At 43.1% G+C, this 20,420-nt stretch overlaps 1 protein-coding gene across 1 annotated transcript in view; it reads left to right on the top strand.

Annotated features, from left to right (window-relative positions):
- Window positions 1-20,420, top strand: part of LOC119174164 (L-fucose kinase-like) — a 131,316-nt gene that overhangs the window by 97,320 nt on the left and 13,576 nt on the right. The window contains exons 17-23 of the mRNA XM_037424986.2: window positions 8,863-9,009; window positions 12,653-12,817; window positions 14,318-14,352; window positions 14,431-14,531; window positions 17,538-17,675; window positions 17,738-17,832; window positions 18,445-18,663. Of these exons, the coding sequence (XP_037280883.2) occupies window positions 8,863-9,009; window positions 12,653-12,817; window positions 14,318-14,352; window positions 14,431-14,531; window positions 17,538-17,675; window positions 17,738-17,832; window positions 18,445-18,663 (900 nt within the window). The remainder of the gene's footprint in view (window positions 1-8,862; window positions 9,010-12,652; window positions 12,818-14,317; window positions 14,353-14,430; window positions 14,532-17,537; window positions 17,676-17,737; window positions 17,833-18,444; window positions 18,664-20,420) is intronic.

Genomic DNA, 20,420 nt, shown 5'->3' with positions numbered 1-20,420 from the left:
CGTTCCGATGGCATCACAAAAAATACAAAAATAACATACTCCCACAGAGACATTTCAGTTGCTGGCACCTTGCGGCTTTGCACCGCAACCATGAAAAAAAAAAAGAAATAAACGCTACCGGCTGATCCTGAGTGCGGCTGAACGCCCTCCGCGTTGCTGCTCTGTGACTGCGGTGGAACGTGAGCAATTTGCGCGACCGGTTTGTCGGTTCGTCTGGAAACCGAAATGGTGTCAATTCCCTTTTCTGGCGCAAGAGATTGCCAGTATGAATTACCACTCTGGCAGTGTGACATTATCTGGTCACCTCAAGGAGCAGAGTTGCACCTCCTAAATGTTTCTTCCTCCATGCCCGGGGTTGGGAGGGGAGCCCCTACTTGTAAGAGAAAGGGTCGGGCCCCCCTGACTTCAAGGGGAGATGTGATACGAAAAAAAAAAAAAAAAGGTTTTGTTGATCTGTAGCTTAGGGCAATGAATTTTTTTGCTGTATACATATGCTTGTATGCTGATTTCAAATATGTAATTAGTTTTACTGTAAGTTGCACAGTTTTCGTTTTGTCCCATGAGAATGTCTAAGGTATAGCGCATTTTGGACAAACTTTCTATGCCTTGTAAACTTTTATGGCTTTAAGCCATTAATAGCTCGTATTGCTCCACAAAAATAACTGTAGAATGCAAATAACTATCAAGGAAGTGTGTATAAGACATTTTAATAGGCTATAAAACTTGTTATGGTGGAATTCTCAAAACCCTCAGCCCACATTAACTGCTTGCTTTAGGTTCGAAATAATTGTACAAGTGATACCACGTTTTAAATTAGATGCTTGCACTTCTCACATGTTAAGAAATATGTGGCAAAATTTTATCCTAATCTGTCTATCAAAAGTATTAAAAACATGATGTCTAAACTCAAGAAGTTGCCCAAAAAAGTTATCTTGAGAAAAATGCATTTTAAAGGTATAAGTCAAAGCTCACCATTTCGGCAAAGATATGTCTTTTTAAATGATTTCGTCCATCACGAGAGCTTGGCAATCATTGTTATTTTGAGCATGTGGCTTAGTGAACTCATGCGAAGTGTAAAGGCAAGTAGCCAGTTTACAATTTCTAGAAGACTCTAGACAATGAACTCTTTTTAGTTTTTATTGGCCACCCTGTGCTCTTTAAAAGTGATTATAACCTACTTTGAGTTTAATTACAAGCTTGAGTTTTTTTGTCATTAAAGTTAAAAAACCAAACTTTTGAAAGCAAATAAAAACAAAGAATATATAATTTTGAAAAAAAACCTGCCTTGTCAGACTCGCATCTTTCCTTAAGCCCTGCTCGTTACTGAGGCCTTTACTCTCTCAGGTGAGGCGCCGCGCCTGCTGTTCTTATGTCGAACAGCAGATAGCATGGCAAAAATGGCTAATAGGAGACATACACCAAGAGCAGCGTTTGGATCAGATGCGATCCTTGTCACAGAGTGCTGCCATATGCTGGCGCTTCATTGTCTGCTAACATTACACAATGAGTCACGCTTGCACACTGGAATCGCAATGAGAACGGTCAATCGTGTTTCTTCGCGCACACTCAAGGTCATGAGGCACACTGGCAGAACTACTTTCCACTGTGCCATCCCTCCCTGTGCGGCTTCCAGTGTTCCAGTCTGGAGGAGAGTAGAAAACGTGCGAGAAATTGCCGGTTGTTCTTGACATATTTGAGAAATTTTTGCGGCAATAGATTGGTGTGGGAATGAACTTCGATACCAGGTCATTAACATTAAACACCATTACATGACAACTTTCAAATGCGGTTCAGGACCCCTTTAAACTGATATCCTATTCCATTATTTCTTACACCCTTTAAAGTGATATCCTATTTCATTATTTCTTACACCCTTTAAAGTGATATCCTATTCCATTATTTCTTACACCGTTCAATAATGCCAAAATATTTCTCCTCCTTACCAAAAAAAATTATTTGGTTGTAGTACATAAAAATTCAATAAAGTAAAAATGCAATTTCAAATGCAAAGTGACAATACGACAATGTCATTTACTTACATGTTCGTTTGTAAGTTCGTTGCACATGTCAGAACAAAGAAGCTGGCGTCTAGCGCTGTCTTCATAAAATGACCTAACAATGATTGACGGCATTTTCGGTGGAGATTAAAATGCTAGGGGCAGGTGTACTTAGATTTAGGTGCACATTACAGGGGCCCTGCAACGCTCTTGTGCTGAAATGCTTGTGTTGTTTGAAAGATCTTCATGCAGCACTTCTGACCAATCATCAGTGACCAGCATTGCCTATAATGTGTTTCAATTTGGTTGTAGAGTAAGGGTGAGTGCTGATCTAAGTTATAAGCCCCTATTGACAACTCTAGTTTGGCGTAAACGGAGGCCCTGCATGACGTTCCACGAGTGAGGCAAGTATTTTTGAGGTCAGAGAACATTTTCAGAGTGCACAATAAATACCCCAACTGGTGGCCGGCAAGAACTATTGTTCGTCACTCCTCTCGCTCTGTTATCAGGCTGCTCGCAAAATGTTTTTAGCTTCTTCTACCAGGAATGCTTTCTTTTTTCTGAGGGGGTCATGCTGAGAAGCACCCACATCATTTCATTCTTCACCGGCCACGAGTCCCCCAATTTGGAAACAGCACATTTGGCGTCACCGAAGCTTGAGCGCATGTGGTCTCAGGTGCTCTCCTGCTGTAGGGCGCTAGTGTGTTATGGTATGTAGGCAGGCATTTCAAGCTGATGCAAAATTGTTCTGAATTAACGAAGCTAGCATTATCTATATAATATGCTTGAACACTTACGATTCAATTTCAAGATTACCATACACAAAGCTTCAAATTATTGTAAAAAAGTCGCGCACAAAGCTTTCGCTATCAGGGTTCCTTAAAGAGATCTGGCTGACTTCGATTCATGGAGATGCAGCTCTTGGCTCATTTGTTATTTGAAACTACTGCTTTGAGGCCACATTACAAATAGGGATCGATCAATTTCAAATGACTGTCACATAGGTGTGCTTGCCACTTTATGTTACCATCAAATTTAGTCCAGCTTCACTTTTTGAATTTGGCTGTTTTAGAATAAAAACTTGCGTATAACGCAAAAAAAAGAGAGTGTGAAGTACACAGACAAAAGATGTGGAGCTCACTAAAAATCACTCGTGAAATATATTTACCCCTTAGGGCTCCCCAGGACTCGCCAAAATTTACCTCAACCAGGCACACTCGGGCTCAGACTCGCTAACATTTTTCTCAACTGGCCTCACTGAGCTCACCAAACTATGCTCAATCTCATGCTCAATCTGAGTCTCATGCTGACTCATGACTCATGCTCAATCTGAGTCTGAGTGAGTCGACTCATGAGTCTGTAAGCGTGTAAGTAGCTTTTTCAACCATGATTTCATTGCTCTTTAACACCAATATTTCGTCAAATCAGTGCTCTACTCAGCATCTTTTGATCAAATACTTGTTATTAGTAGTTGCAACCCAGTAAGGGCATTTCTGTTGAAAGGCACAGATCACTTGTGGTATTTTTATCTAGAACTTCCAGTAAAAATGTTTGCGGGGTATAGGTTCAGACACCCCTTCTTCTACGAATTGCAACTCTGATCTATAAATATTGAACAGGTGTATGAACGCTAATGTGTGGAAGATTGTAGACGTGAGGGTAAAAACCTGAGCCGGCATGAGGCCCGGTAGTGCTGAAGTTGTGTAGGTAGGACCATAGGGTGGAAAAAAAACATGGAGCCCCCTCAGATTCTCTGAAGAAATATATTTTGCACTTGGTCCTCACTCAGACTCAATAAAATTTTCCTCAACTAAACTCTTCCGAACTCCGAGTCACTGAATTTTTTATCGATTGGACTTACTTGGATTCCAGGTCACCAATATGTAACCTGCTTTAACTCACGCAGGCTCATGGCTGGATTTGAGTCTGAGTGAGACGGCTCATGAATGACTTTGCCGAACTATGGCGACATGTATTCTATCCGCACAGTATATTTCCGACAATTTTTAGTGGTGAGCCAGCCCTTCCTGAGATGCACTTTGACGAACACTGGTCCACCAGCCCTTTGCCTAAAGAGACACTAAAGAGCAGAACGATTTTTCGTGTATAAGTACGATTTCACAATCCTGAAAATGCCACTCTTATAGCGACATGAAGCTTGGTAAGCAAGAAAACGCACGAAATGAAAGCACGAGTGGAGGCGCCACCTTGAAATTCCCGCACCGAACACCGTGGGGTCATAGATTTTGAAGACATCCACTGGGTGCAACATAGCTTTAAAGGGGCCCTGCAACATTTTTTAACATGGTGAGAAAATGCTGCCAATCGGTTGTAGAGGCTCCAGAGAATGGGCGAGTCAAATATTATAGCGCAGCACGCGTCCTGGAATTCACAATAAATTATCAGTCAGCTGAACATTGCTTTGTCTTCTCGCAACAAATCACGCAATATGCCCAAAAATTACACCTAGCAAGCCCATCTATCAGCCATTGGGTGATTTGAACATGGCGTGCTCGGTCATTACAGGGATCGCCGCAGGAGCCCGCGACATTCCCACACGTGTGCGTGCAATCACACTGAAAGAGCCGAGTAGTCGAAGAAAAAAAAAAATGTGCTCAAGGACACGAAGCGCGCGTGATGCTTTTTTTTCTTTGCCCATGCCTCACTACCTGCTCAGCCTTCTGTGCTTTTTTCGGGACGAGAGAAGAGAGAATGCGACTGCAGCGTGCACCAAATCTTCGTAACTCGGATCATAATAGACAGATTCTTAAAATTTTTGCAGCGTTGAAATTGTGAGCCAATAAGCTTTTTTACTGAATTCATTTTATGGTTACCTAAAGAAGTGTTTCAGGGCCCCTTTAATTGACAAAAATGAAGTACATTGTCAACAGTGTAGACTATAGACCTAGTATATGAAGTTTTAGGAAAATTCATCAAGCCCTGTCATGAAAATACGAAAACTACGTTTTGAAATTTTTGACGTCACTCGTGAAAATTTCAGCGTGAAATTTAAAAATGAAACTTCAACCATGATTTTCTCCACTAGTAATCAACTTATGATAGTCAAACATATTGTTGCGTACATGCACGAAGAAAAAGAAGCGTATACGGTGAACGCACTTGTCGCCGAGAGCGAGAGAGGAAGAAGAGGATCAGGAGGATCTTTGACCAGTCGGCCGTTTCTGAGCTGCCCCTCGCGACCTAATAAACGGCTCCTTTCAACATCTACCAGTCTCTTTCAAACGTAACAGAGTGGTGGAGGTGCTGGGTAAGCGCTTCAACTACGGAACGATCACTGCCACAGCTTCGACGAAGCCGTCGATTTGTCGGTCTCCCACCATCTGCCGTGAGTGACTTCGACATGCCCGAAGAAGCAGGCGTTTCCAGGACGGCACCATCTGGCCCGCTTCCATACTACCGAGTTCCACCGCCCTTCGGAGGAAAAGCCGAAGAAGATGTCGACGCCTGGCTCACCAAGTACAAACGTGTGGGCAAGTTTAACGGTTGGGATGCAGCCGCTATGCTAGCCAACGTAGTGTTCTCCCTGACCGACACCGCACTTGTATGGTACGAGAACCACGAGGACGCACTCACGACGTGGGATCTTTTTGTTGAAGAGCTCAGGGCGTGTTTCGGTGACTCGGTTGCTAGAAAGAAGCGGGCTGAGCAAACACTGTCGCAACGGGCACAGCTACCAGGTGAGACATGCACCACTTACATAGAAGAAGTGTTAAGGCTGTGCAAGGTAGTCTGTGCTACCATGTCGGAAGAGGACAAAGTTGGGCATCTGCTCAAGGGGATTGCTGAGGACGTGTATAATTTTCTAATTGGAAAAGAAAGCCTCACTTCTGTGTCCGACGTCATTCAGCATTGCCGAACGTTTGAAACGCTCAAGATGCGTCGAATTGCACCCAAGTTTGGTCGGCTGGCTAACGTTACAACTGTTGCCAGTGTGGACACGAATCCTGGCCTCGACCTTTTCTCTACCATTCGACAGATTGTTCGTGAGGAACTGTCCCACCGAGAAATATTGTGTTCGACAGCTGGCCATCGCGAGTTGTGTCTGCCACGTGAGGCTATGGATGTGCCTCCTTTGACCCAATGGCAACCGACGATGAGCGCGGCAACTGTGGAGTACAGCCCAGCCCCACAGTCAAGAATGACAACCAGATTTCCTGCGTCGCGGTATGACCCACGCTCTCAGCGCATGCCTCCTCGACACCCGACGTCTCGGTACGACGCACCCAACCAGTACATCCGTCACACAAGAGCAAATGATGACGCTCTATTCATCGACGAGCGACCGACGTTTCGACCTCGGCCGGTGTGTTATTCCTGCGGTGTGCCAGGCCGCATATCGCGATTTTGCAACCGTCGGGTGACTCCTCGGTATCACCAACCATGTGATTTTTCACGACCCTTCGAACAGCCTCAAGGTGTCCGGCGGCCGGCCCACATACCACCTGATGACAACTATTGGCCCAGCAACTTCCGCAACCACTCCCCGGCATCTGAAAGGAGTTTAACGCCCCCACCGCGACCTCGTGCTCATCGTTCTCCTTCACCGCTGCGTCGCAAACCGCCCTCTTCGCCACCGGAAAACTAGCCAGCGCGGCCAATGGGGGTGAGGTCGGTTACGACTGTGAATGGGCGTCCGTACAGGTAAGACCTAAACCGCTGAATTGCAAATAATACCGCCAGGCATTCTTGTTCCGTAACAGTGTCCGCGCCTCTGTTCCGTAACAGAGGCGCGGACGCTTCACCGGACTAAAGAGCGCTTTTATTGGCCTGGTATGCAGAAGTCTGTTGAGAGTTATGTGGCAAGCTGCATGCAATGTCAGCGTCACAAACGTCCATCAACTGGTCCAGCTGGTCTTCTACAGCCGATGCCTACTCCAGGTGCACCTTTTGAACAAGTGGGCATTGACTTTCTGGGCCCCTTCCCAAAATCGGCTAAGGGCAACCGATGGATAATTGTTTGCGTCGACTACCACACACGCTACTGCGAGACGGCGGCTGTCCCCTCCGCAACAGCCAGTGAAGTCTCGTCGTTTTTGTTACAGTACGTCATCCTCCGACATGGTCCACCTCGCCTGATTATCAGTGATCGTGGACGACAATTCACAGCAGATGTCGTGGAGGAGCTACTCCTTTTATGTGAATCCCGCCTGCGTCACTCGACATCATACCACCCCCAAACTAATGGACTGACGGAGCGTACCAACCGCACCATTATCAACATGTTGTCTATGTATGTCTCCTGCGACCACAAGAACTGGAATGATGTACTCCCTTTCATTACTTACGCGTTCAACACCGCGAAGCATGAGATTACAGGCTATAGCCCTTTCTTTTTGCTTTATGCACGTTCGCCCCGGTACACAATCGACACAATATTGCCTTTCTGTGACCACGACAACGTCACTGTCGCCGAGACTCTCTGCCTCGCCGAAGAGGCGCGTCGCATAGCTCTACTGCGCACATTGGCATCGCAAGACAAGGCGAAGGCACGCTATGACATTCACCATCGACCAGTGATTTATCGCCGTGGTGATCTGGTGTGGTTGTGGACTCCGATGCGCAAGCGCGGGTTATGCCAAAAGTTTTTGGCCACTTACGATGGACCTTTTGTGATTGTCGACAGACTCACAGAGGTCAACTATGGAATAGCTCGTCTCACGACGAGTGGTCGACGAGCTGCCAAAACTCAAGTGGTTCATGTTGCCCGCCTGAAACTGTACACGCCACGACAACTCAACTGACTCGTCCGGCGGCCTTCGTCTGCGCGGAGAGGAATGTTGCGTACATGCACGAAGAAAAAGAAGCGTATACGGTGAACGCACTTGTCGCCGAGAGCGAGAGAGGAAGAAGAGGATCAGGAGGATCTTTGACCAGTCGGCCGCTTCTGAGCTGCCCCTCGCGACCTAATAAACGGCTCCTTTCAACATCTACCAGTCTCTTTCAAACCTAACAATATGGCATTAGAGTTCTCAGAGTGCAGTTTGTCAACCTAGATGAAGTCGTCGTTTCTTTTTAATGCATGAAATTTATCACGTTTTTTCCCCTACAGAACATTTCCTAATTTACTTTTGCCAATTTATAAGTGTTTGAATTTTGCTTATGTATGAATTTTGCCTATTTTTACTGCGTTTACTCATTACTTTGACCAGTCAAAGTAAGATTACTTGTTGCACATGACATTTATCTGTCTGAATTTACGTGTACTTTATTTTATTTTACTTTTTCAGTCTGTCTATAATTGTGATTATCATATAGATGTTTTCTGCGATCATTTTTCTCCATTGATATTGACGTAATTCACATTGTATAAATTGCATAACTCGTTGTTTGCCGAGATGTGTAACCCCCATTTATTTTCTCTTAAGAGGTCCCCCCGAAAGCTTTCGCTTTGGGACCTCCGAATGTATAATCATGTCTACCTTGTATTTTTTATAGAAAACAAATAAAAACAAAAATGTGTCCCTTTGATGTACGCCGTGCCTGCATTTTATTCACTTCTTAGGCCATGCTGACCTGCTTGTGTTACTGCTTCATCACTTATACTCCTGTCGATTCAGGCACGCACCAAGTGTTTTCTTTTAGCCAAGAATGTTCACATCTCTAGTTGCACATGCCTAGTAGTCTAGCCCATCATAGAAATGGCAACACAGCAGCAGTCAGCTCCCAGGAAGCGGTGGCAAAGAGACAAAGAGCCTCGTTTTTTCAAAGGAAGACGATATTCTACATGGTTCAAGCTTGCAATTGAGACAAATAGAGGCAGCTGTTATGGTTGGGCGTTAGGATTTCTTTACATGCTGCGCAGTGTACCTGCACACTTGCACTTAAGTTCCCTTTTATGTTGCAGGAAGGACAAATTCAGAAAGGTGCTCTGGCATTGAAGCGGGAACGTCTCAAGTGGATGGACCGACCAGATCGCATGATGCGAGCAGCAAGGCATTATGAAGGAGCCCTACAGGTGCTTATAAGAAAAGCTGTGCTAACCGCAGAAAAGGTAAGCGTGACAGATAGAGTGCAAATGCTGGCTGTCATCTTCTGTAGGCAACATTTTAGCTTGCTGTGCCTCTCTGCCTACTCCTGCTCTCCTTTCACTTTATCATGCCTTTACTCACAGCCATATAATTAACGGTATTGCTGCCTATGGCAACAGGTATCAGTGTCATTCGTCATCTGTTCAACATATACAAAAATCAATTTCTGCTCATTATTTCTAGCTTTAAGTCACTATGATACTATTAGTATCATGCACATGGAGAATAAAGTGCTCACAACTAATGATTTATTTGCACTCAACGTAATCACCATGCTTCTAAGGTTAAATAATAAAGATCTCACATACAACTTTACTTCTTTGCACTTCTAGAACAGTAATAGCTCTTCTCATTTTTCTCAGATATGTAACTTCTTGCTGTCTAAAACTTCCTAACTATGACAGAAAGGGTCTAGTGGCTAGGGTACTCGGCTGCTGACCCGCAGGGCGCGGGTTCGAATCCCGGTTGCGGCGGCTGCATTTCCGATGGAGGCGAAAATGTTGTAGGCCCGTGTGCTCAGATTTGGGCGCACGTTAAAGAACCCCAGGTGGTCTAAATTTCCGGAGCCCTCTATTACGGCGTCTCTCATAATCATATGGTGGTTTTGGGACGTTAAACCCCAAATATCAATCAATTATTATGATAGAAAGACAACAGTCTATAAAAATGTGAAATTCTCTTTCTCACCTTTTCAAAACATTGTTATCTCTTACTGCATTTAAGAAAACACTTAAAGCTCTTAAAGGGCCACTCACCAGGTTTGACAATTTTGAGCTGACAAGCGCAATGTGCAGATGAGGCGTTCATGGTCACGTCTGGCAAAATTCGCAACGCTAGGCGCCGCTGAAATAGGTCAAATTTTAAGATGAACGCTGCTCCCCCTTTCTTCTGCGGGCGCGCATCCAGAGAATGAGGGCATGACATGCGCGTATGAATGGCCCTACGTTCACGGCAATGCAGTTAAGTTGGTCCTCTACGTAGACGACTATGCTCTGACGTTGCCAGCACTGGCACGCGACATGGCGAAAATTTTTCACACAACATGTGTAGTTTATGTATTTGTTGCTTGAAGAGTTTAATAAATCTCTAAATAAATAGTGAGCCGCAATAAGGGAATGTGAGCGTTCTTTTTTTTTTTTCAATTTTTCTTCGTGAATTGCAACGGGATGCGGAGCTACTGTGCCGGCGTTTTGCATGCGATCGTGTCCCCGTGGTCAGCGCATCGAGCAGACGACAGCCGTCGAACACTCCTATGCGTTCACGCACTCATTGCGCTCGTGTATTCTGCCGCGTCTAAGCCAGCATTTCCAAACCATCCCTCAGAAACAGGCAGTGCAGTAGACCTAAAAAAAACTATGGTAAAAAAAAACGCTGCTCGCGTGCGCAGGTGTCGGGTTTGTTCGGGCACGTCATGCGCGCGTGACCTCTCGGTCGGATGCCGGAGAGAGTAGGAAAGAGATTTGGCTTGCGAAGGCTACGCGGAGGAGCGGCAAGGGTTCCGAGCTCACCTCTCATTCCTCGTTTCACGCCGCATCTAAAAAACAGTTTTCTCAACTCGTAACGAACTGATTCAAAATGTTTTTGTGGCAAAATGTTTCTCATCTGACACCCAACAACTTCCATGGTCTAACCGAAATTTGGTATGGGGCCTGGTGAGTGGTCCTTTAAAGCTCGTTTCTTAAACCTGTAAATATAGGATTATTCATAGCCTGTATTGTATTCTTTTAGGGCTTTTTTCTTCTTCTAAATTAATATGTACATTTTCTGAAATGCACTGTTACTGTTCATGGTGCTATCGTTTCATGTTTTGACTGTAGTTATGAATTCGTATTCCTTTATTCAATATTTATACAATTATAAAACAGTTTTGTGTATTTAAAAACTTTTGATTGTCAATATCTTCTGCTATTGTAGCAGTCTACCTGTATAACTGTTGTGCTTTTTTTTTCTCAGCTTAGACACTTTGATATTTTTGTGCTTATTTTATATTATATATCAAATAATCGTACAGAAGGTCCTGGTACAGCCTCCTGACCTTGAGACCTTGTTCTGATTATCCTTCACAATGCAACCATACTTACGTCTCTTATAATATCATATCATTGTTCTGGGACCTAAAACCCCAGCAATAATTAATAACTGTACTTAGAAAATTAAGGTGTCATTTTACTTGGTTTAGATAGGCACACTGTAAAACTTGTATGTTAGAAAGCATCAAGATATTGTTGCAGTTGCTCAATCATTTTACAGAAAATGAGTTAATGTGAAAGAATGCAGCAAAAGGGTTCCACGAGAAAATGTGGCTCTAAATGTTTCTTAACGGCAATGAAGTGTGTGCACTGATTGTTGCAGATGTCAAAGCCATAGCAGGCTGAAATTTTGTGTGTGTTAGTGGTGGCAAGACAGGACACATACGGCAGGTGTTTTGCAAGCCAAGTTCAAATTATATAGGTTTATCCGTGTTTGTTAGGTTCATTATGTGAGACTGTTGCAGGTGCACTGATTATTGAAAACCTACCAGTAGGTTTCCAAGAAACTACACAAAAGAAGAGTATGGGTTTTTATATTGCAGTGATGAATTTTCTGATGCTGTCTTTTTATGCTTTCAAGTGTGTGTTGGCTGTAAGAGTGACTGTCTGCCCACTATATCAATGTGATCAGCCAGCCGTGAGTGGTGGATAACAAAAATATCGTAGAATCAAGCACAAGATGTCACTACAATATAGTGCCTCAGGTTGAACTTTCACAACAGTAAAGTATGAGGAATCAGTTTTGTAGAAACCTGCAAAGTTGACAAAAGTTCACAAAAGGAAAAACAATTGTGATGCAACCTATTTTAGTGTAGTAAACTTTGTAGTTCATAGCTACACAGGAAACCCATATTGGTTTCTTAGAAAGAAGGTTTTGCAGCTGAAGAACAACTTGTCCTGTTCAAGGATTTCAGCCTAAGACCAGCACCTTTCTTGGCACTCACTTTATCACTTGGAGCTAACCAGAGGCTAGTGGAGGTGCTTGGGGGGAGAGGAAACTTATTGACAAATATGAACACTAAAACTCGTGCTTCCTCCAGCTTGTGGGCTTCCATGGAATATATTTGCCATATGCAGTGTATTAGTGCTCTGTTGATTACACATAATATAAATATTTAAGGCTGGAACCTCACACATCTAGGCCTGGCTATCTGCATACTTATACCTGTTAAAAGTGTTTTTGTGTCTTTGCAAGTTCAGAAACATCATTTCAGCACTTTAGTTCCAAAGGGCTGCACACTTCAAAAGTGCCATCATGAGGGAAGAATGAGTACTGTTCCAAGATGTTACATAATCTACCTGCAGTTGGCCTAGGAAAGGTAATAGCTGGAGTCTCTTGAGTGAAGGAAGAGTATGGCCCACTAAAGAAGAAATTTAGTTTAGTGCAAAAACTACTTTCATAAAAATTCTCTTCTGATTTTGAAAGGTTGTATAAGTCTGTCGGACTTTGTTTTTTTAATCCTTGTGAGCTAGAAAATCTTTTTGTTCACTCACAGTGTGGTTGATTTTGTCCCATGCCACAAAGCTGTGTGCATGTTCTGGTATAATGTTAATGATGTGGTGTTCTTGGTTGCAGTATATTATAACAGCTGCAGCTTCCTCTCAGCTTCCCTTTGGACAATGGGTTGTAGCAGAGGGCCCTGCAAGAATGGATTTGTTTGGTGGATGGACAGACACGCCACCTATCTGCTATGAGCTCGGGGGCTCAGTAATTAATGTTGCTGTGCTTGTTGATGGCCAGGTGAGCTGTTAACCGTTAAAATTTTTAATTTTGTTTTTAATGCTACACTCCTCTTTAAAAGCTTAGTATGGTAACGCTTTGCATTTACTGCATCTTTGCATTTATTACAAGTGCTACATTGTATCAATATCACTTACAGTGCCTGTTCAAGTTGGCTCAAGTTCAGAGCCACATAATCAGCTAGGGAAACATATCTTATTTTAGTTTTATTATACATTTTGAGGAGTGGGAGTGAGTCGATGATCTGTTTCTTTTTCATTACAACCGCCTGTTTTGTACTTCATGACCTGTGGCAGCACGAATGTCTGAAATAACCTGTTTGTAATAAAAGTGTCTGACCATATTAAAGCATTAGCTGTTAGGAGCTCATCTATGCTACACTGTGTCCAATGTTCATGTTTATATGCATTCGGGCCTTGGTGCATAGGAAATTTTTCAATAATCTTCACTGGGAGCAGAGTAGAAATATATAGAGGTGAAACTGTACAGCGTCAAGCGTGTTTAGTTCTTTATTTCATGTGGTCATTTCGCCTGTGAAAATTGCTAGTACCACTCGGTGCAGGCTGCAGTGCAATGTTTGGGAAGCTTCGTGATTGTTTCATCATCTGTTTAGGATCACATCCAGGACGTGAGTAAAGTTCTTTGGAAGTTTACGCGTGCATGAGTGATCAAACTGGTAGGTTCAATCAGTTCCGTGTTAAAAATAATGCATTTCGCCAACGTTTACATTACTGACAACCGGCGTCCGTGCTCGCAGTTATTGTTGTACTACAAGTATTACTTGTACTACCTCGAATCTTTTTTTTTTTTTTTTTTGTCCACCGCGGTGGAGCAGTGGTTAAGTTGCTCGGCTGCTGATCCATAGGTCGTGGGTTTGAACCTGGCCGTGGCCTTCACGTTTTGATGGAGGCGAAATTATAGAGCTCTGTGTGTTGTGCGATGTCAGCACATGATAAACAACACCAGATGGTTGAAATTTACGAAGCTATCCACTACGACGTGCCTCATAACCTTATGGTGGTTTTGGGATGTTACTCGGATAATAATTTTGTTGTTGTTATTATTATTATTATTATTATTATTATCTCGAGTCTTTCTTTAACCGGAGCATAAGTTCCCTCAACAAAACTTTTTATGTAGTACCAGTGAGTTTGCTCAGTCATCGCGACTGCGAGACAATAGGTAAGTTATGAACTCGTGAGATATTCTAGTCACTTCACGTTGGTCATTTTAAATAGCTAAAGTAAAGCTGCAAAACTAAGCTGGCATGAGCTTCGACAAAGTTGTTTGCCTTGTTCTCTCAAAATTTCTTATAGTTGTCTGTAAATTTCTGCATATTCAAGTGATAATTGTAAAGACTCCAGCCTAACCAAGAAAATGTATTTCATTATCCTTGCACTTCTTTGTAGGACTAACTACTATATTCGTGGCTGACTTTTTTTTCTTAATTAGTATGTACCAAAAGTTCTCATAGGTCTGCTAAAGGCTTTTTATTGACAGAAACCGATTGGGGCCCGGGCACGAAGAATAAACGAGTGAGTAGTACACCTTAAGTCATAATGTTTCAAGCTGATGTCATAGTTAGTATACCTTGTGATTTTTCTGTCAAATAGACTGCACATTGTCATCACACTGGTGCACCACAATGTTCCAGAAGAGATTAAGATATTTTCCATGCAAGACCTTCTGGACTATAATCAGCCTGGTGCTAGAGGTAAGGCTTTCGCAGGCATGAATTTGACCTATTTGAAGACATATAAATTGTAGCATTGGTTGCCTCAGATGAGTTGTGTCTTTGCTGATGGTTCAGTGACTTTTCTGACACTGTAGCTCTACACTTGGCATAAGAGTAGCACAAACCCATAACAGATCTTTAGAATTGTATACCACTTGGCAGCACAGTTGCCATTTCTTGTTACTTACAGTGTACTATTCAGGTGGATGAACAACGTACTAAAGATGTAGCTTTGTTATCTGCCACTAAACCTGAATTTAAAACTAAAGGTGGTGTCTATTATCAAGAGCGTCTGCCGAACTTTTTGCAAGATGGGACATCCAAGACAGGCGGTCTTCCTTTCACTGACGCGACATGACTGGCAAAAATAGTGGTGGTGTGCAAAGTGAAACGTTGGTTCACAATGCGGAAGAGCATTGCATGCAGATGTATGAGATCTGAGTGTGCTGATCAAGCTGTGTAGCTTTTTGCTGGTTGCCCTGCCACGGTGGTCTAGTGGCTAAGGTACTCGGCTGCTGACCCGCAGGTCGCGGGTTCGAATCCCGGCTGCGGCGGCTGCATTTCCGATGGAGGCGGAAATGTAGGCCCGTTTGCTCAGATTTGGGTGCACATTAAAGAACCCCAGATGGTCGAAATTTTCGGAGCCCTCCACTACGGCGTCTCTCATAATCATATGGTGGTTTCGGGACGTTAAACCCCACATATCATCATCATATGATCATCAGCTTTTTGCTGTTTCATAAAAAATACTACCAGCAATTCCAGAGGTGGGAGCAGCCTCCCCACTTGAAAGAGGGAGTTCTCATTTATGAAAGGCTTGTGGAATGATAACAAATGCGATATAAGGGCTGATTGTATTCCGGTGACAACTCAATTTTTCATATTACAAGATTGAGGCAAAACCAGCATCTCATGCACGTTAATTTATGTGAATTTCACAAGGTGCCCTTGGGTTTTAAGTTATATTTATTAATATATGGCTTTAAATAGCAATGAACATAATGATGTTGTTGTGTTCTTGGTCTCAGATGCAGGAAAGCAAGGCAAGAACAAGAAACACATTTATCGACTTGGCACACCACAATTACACTCACAGTGAATCACCAAACAATACAAATATCCCTTAAGTCTTAACTCACACGCGAGAATATCGGCGCGTCCTGACATAGAGGTTCGTCGAGCATCACTCACGGTACTGCAGAGAGGTAGCGACAATGCCAGCATGAAACGGACAGTTGCAGTGATAAAGTCGTGCGCTAGTGCACGAGTAGACGAAGACTTGTTTATTGCGAAACGTACAGGCCCACACTGACAACGGCCCACTCGGACGTGGCACCACAGCCACGGTCTTAACTCAGGTTGTGCCGGGACCCTTGGGACGCGGCACCGAGGCCATGATCTCGGCTATGGGAGAGGTTCAGTTCAGGTTGTGCCGGGGCCCCTGAGATGTGGCACCGAGGCCACGATCTGGGCTCCTGGCCCGCACGCTCCAGCCCAACAGGAATAGCTGCTAGGCTGGCCCGTAATGCTCGCTCATTCCTGGAACCTACCAAGCTCGACCCGGCTAGTCTGGTCGCACCAGCTCGGTCGCTGTGGTCTCTCGAACCAAACGTCTCGCGCTCTGGCTGGCTGGCCATGTTCTCTCAGTCCGGCCACATTCCCCAGCTCACGAGCTTCGCTCTCGCGCACACCATCGTCGTCTTTTCTGGCGTACTCTCTAGTGGGTTATAGTCTCTTACCACAGTATTACCACAGATGCATCAGTTCTTATACTGTTTCAGCAATGTCATTGCCATGTTGTTATTGATAACTTGAAGCAGTTATCATATACAAGCTCCTCATTTCTTTAATTATCTAATTGTAAATCGTATTATTCATACATGTACTGGCATATGTGCTAAATCTGCTTTCTACTTACATCCGCTTTCTACTTCCAGTCTCTACTTGCATGCCATTTTGAAAAAACCCAACATCAGAAGATGGGCAGCATGTTAGCTTTCTTTGTCTAAATTATGGTAACGAATACACAGGCTCCTTCAGGCGAGATGATTGGCGACTATTGCATGCAATGCATGTGCTGCATGAGTTCACTCAGCATGGGGTTCACTTGTTCAGTACCTGTAGTTCTGCAGCAGGATCATTTGGAACAGTCTCTACGTAGTGTTTTGTTTTTATATTTATAGGCTGAAGCAGGTGTTAATGTACCTTATAATAGAGGAACAGAATAAATGTTTGATTACCTGGAGTAGTTAATACTTAATTCACTTATTGAATGCAAGTTGGTTAGCGAGAACTGCTTGATTCGGTTTTTAAAATTTTAGATGTTTTGCTCACCTCTACTATAGCTCTATTTATTTTGCTATGATGTCGTAGTCAAAGTACTGTATCAGGGTTGTGTTGAGTCCACAGTTGGCCCCGCCGCGGTGGTCTAGTGGCTAAGGTACTCGGCTGCTGACCCGCAGGTCGCGGGATTGAGTCCCGGCTGCGGCAGCTGCATTTCCGATGGAGGTGGAAATGTCGTAGGCCTGTGTGCTCAGATTTGGGTGCACAATAAAGAACCCCAGGTGGTCGAAATTTCCGGAGCCCTTCACTACGGCGTCTCTCATAATCATATGGTGGTTTTGGGACGTTAAACACCACAAATCAATCATTGAGTCCACAGTTGCTTTAATTGGTGAAATCAGTCAATGCTTTAATTAGTTAAATCAGTCAATTTACAACAGGGATCAGTGGTAAAAGCTTTGGAAGGAAGCCATAACTACTTTTAAGTGGCATCATTTACTAGTGTGTTCTTGCAGAACAAATAAGTAAATCACCTTTGTATCTCCTAGTTAGCAGTACATGATATCCACTATTAACTGCATGTTTACACACTGGTACATTTAACTTCATTGAAAACTGGTTGATAAGGGTCCTAACTTTTGTGAAAAGGTGATGTTTCTCTAAACACTCCTGATATCTGATCTGTGCCATTACAACTTGCAGGTGCTCTCCTTAAAGCCTGTCTTATTGGCTCTGGCGTTGTCCAGATTAACCACAAAAATACACTGCCAGAGCAGCTTCTAGCACTGCATGGAGGTGGCATTGAGCTTCAGAGCTGGTCCAACTTGCCCCAAGGATCAGGTCAGGCCTGTTTTTTTTTCTCTGGTACAAGCTTGCACTTGAGTTTTCCCTAATTATTGCAGGTCTGGGAACAAGTAGCATTTTGGCTGCTGCCATTGTGTCAGCTCTCTGGACTGCAGTTGGGCGGACATTTGACAAATTAGCTGTCATTCACTGTGTAAGCAGTTTTTTTTTATTTTTTTCATTTCAGATCTTATGAAAGCATTGCATGTTTTACTATTGCAGAAGTTGCTTTATTTGAAGACTTCTTTTTGCGAAAGAGAGAAGCACGGGTGCAGTCAATAAAGGTGAAATACAAACAATTTTGGGTTAATTGAAACACATTATATTATTCCTGTTACCCCCAGTATGCATAATATTAGCATCAGTTCGGCTTGCATGCTTAGTTTGAGGTATGAACCAACTTTGGTAATGACATCATAAGCAGTCCGAGATAGTGTTCTTTAGCTATTATTGGCAAAATTTCCTCTACTTTAGAAACTGTTCACATTTCATTTGTCCATGACTGCTGCTCCTTCAAGAATGGTGAGGGAGTGAAGTTTATTTTGTGAAAATTGCTACAGCAAGTTTTTTGCCCCCTTTCCTCTACAGCAGATCATCATTCCTAGTATTTATTTTCTTGCTCAAATGAATCGTGCTGCAAATAACTGTTTTGTGCCTTTTCAGCTGTGGAACTGATAGACGGTAACCCTGAAAACTTGAGGGAGAGCATGCAGAGATGTGTTTGTGACACCTCTGGTTAGATGTAGCCCAATTGTATCTGTTACAGGTGCTGCATGTCGAGCAACTTTTGACAACAGGAGGAGGCTGGCAAGATCAAGTTGCTGGAGTCATTGGCGGGCTCGTGCAAGGCTCCTCCCAGCCTCACTTACCTCTCCGTGTGGACGTTGAAGTGCTCTCACTTTCACAGGACGTATACTGTCAGTTGAACGATCATTTTCTCCTTCTTTATACTGGCAAAGTCAGGCTGGCCAAGAACTTACTTCAGGTACTGTTGTACAGTTTTGATTTCTCAAGCTGTGTTTGCCAGTTTAAATTCAGAATGGCTAGTCATATTTTTTTTCTTTCTCTCTTTCTGTCGGAGCTGTAAATGCCCTTCTAAATGCTCAACCCATCACGAATTGCTATTTTATTTTAATTAGCTTTTTACTTACTGGAACCAGGTCAATTAATTTGGTCACTACCTTTCTACAGTAAGCCGAACCCTGAGTTAACCCTTTACTGCCGGATGTCGCGAATTCACGACATGCCGAACAACTTTGAGCAAGTTAGTCGCGAAATGCATTCCACCTTTAATGCCGGCTGTCAAGTACTCATAGGGCATGTAGCTTCCAGCATAAAAAATTTAGCGCTGTCTCGCCTAAGATATTTTAAACTTGAACCAATTGTTTTGAAGCTGATAGCAGAAAGCGCGTGCAACAGCTCTTGCTTCTTCGTTTTCTCTCACCTTGGTAACCTAAGTTCTATAATCAATAACTTTGTTTATTTGGTGTGTATGCACTCAATAGGGGGCACACAAATTATGTAGTTCTGAAGTGTGTTTTTTGTTGAAAGGTCTTTGCTTCTGTGACATATGGAGAATTCGCGACCTACACAAAAGCTTGCATTAAAGTTGCATTTTAGATAATTTAACTGGGGCACCATTTAAAGGTTGCTATTTAAAGCCAGAAAATGAAAACAATTTCTATTTTGCTCAGCAGTTTCATAATCCAGGCATTGAAGGGTTAAGTATCATCCTACAAGCATTGCCATGTACCACATTAATTGGACCACTTTGTGCATTTAGTGCAATTCGTCAATATGTGGCACGATAGGGAGCCCTGAAAAATAAAGCTTCAATAGGCAGGCTTTTTAAAGATTAGAAAGTGCAGTAACATGAAGGCCAGGCAGGGAGCAGAGAACACAAGTTTTAATAACGATTCTTTTTATTGCCTCAAAGAAATATTCAGCAAGCTCAGCTCAATATGTACAAATACAAATATTCATTCTTGACCATAGGCGTGCACAGGTTTCTTTTTGTGTGGGCGGGTGAGGGGGGGGGGCAAGGTTTGTTTAGCGACAAAGTTTTTCAAGTGAGGAAACAGCTCATATAAAATGGTATAAATTTCTTGTCACTTCTAATGAAAAAAAACGTGTGTGCACCTTTAGCAAACCTTAGAAATTTTCATGAATTGGTAAACTTTCTCATTTTAACGCGATAGCGTTAGAGAGCTCATGTCACACAAATTCTGCCGTCGGTGTCGGCACCGTTGATTGTCAGCGAAAAATCGAGAAAGAAGCAAATAAAATAAATATTAAAGTTTTTCATTCCATTGAGGATCGAACCCAGGCCGTTTGCGTGGCAAGCAGGTGTCCTACCACAAAGCCACGATGTTTTTTTTTTTTTTTTATTTCCGGTAAACTTCACAAACGGGTTATTAAGATGTATTACAATTCACTACATACAATACAAAAAAAACTTAAAACATAACTATAACACATCGCATCCTAGAATTCCTTCATGGTCAGTAGGGCTTCTACCCTTTCTACCCACAAAGGTACACATTCGTCTGTTCTTACTACCTCAAGTAATCTTGAGATGCTTTCCTTAAAATACTCTCTTGCTGGTCTTCTGTCTGGGTCACAATGAAATCCAGCCATTCTAGAGCGCCATATACTGTGCAAGCCAGTCATCATGATAAAATCGAAAGGTAATCCATCCTCGTTCTCTATTGCCAAATACCTGATACCATGAGGGTCCAACGG

Source organism: Rhipicephalus microplus, chromosome 5, assembly GCF_043290135.1.
Source record: "Rhipicephalus microplus isolate Deutch F79 chromosome 5, USDA_Rmic, whole genome shotgun sequence".
In the NCBI taxonomy this organism is placed as follows: domain Eukaryota; kingdom Metazoa; phylum Arthropoda; class Arachnida; order Ixodida; family Ixodidae; genus Rhipicephalus; species Rhipicephalus microplus.
Note: the sequence above shows the minus strand (reverse complement) of the source record. Positions and strands in the feature narration are given on the sequence as shown.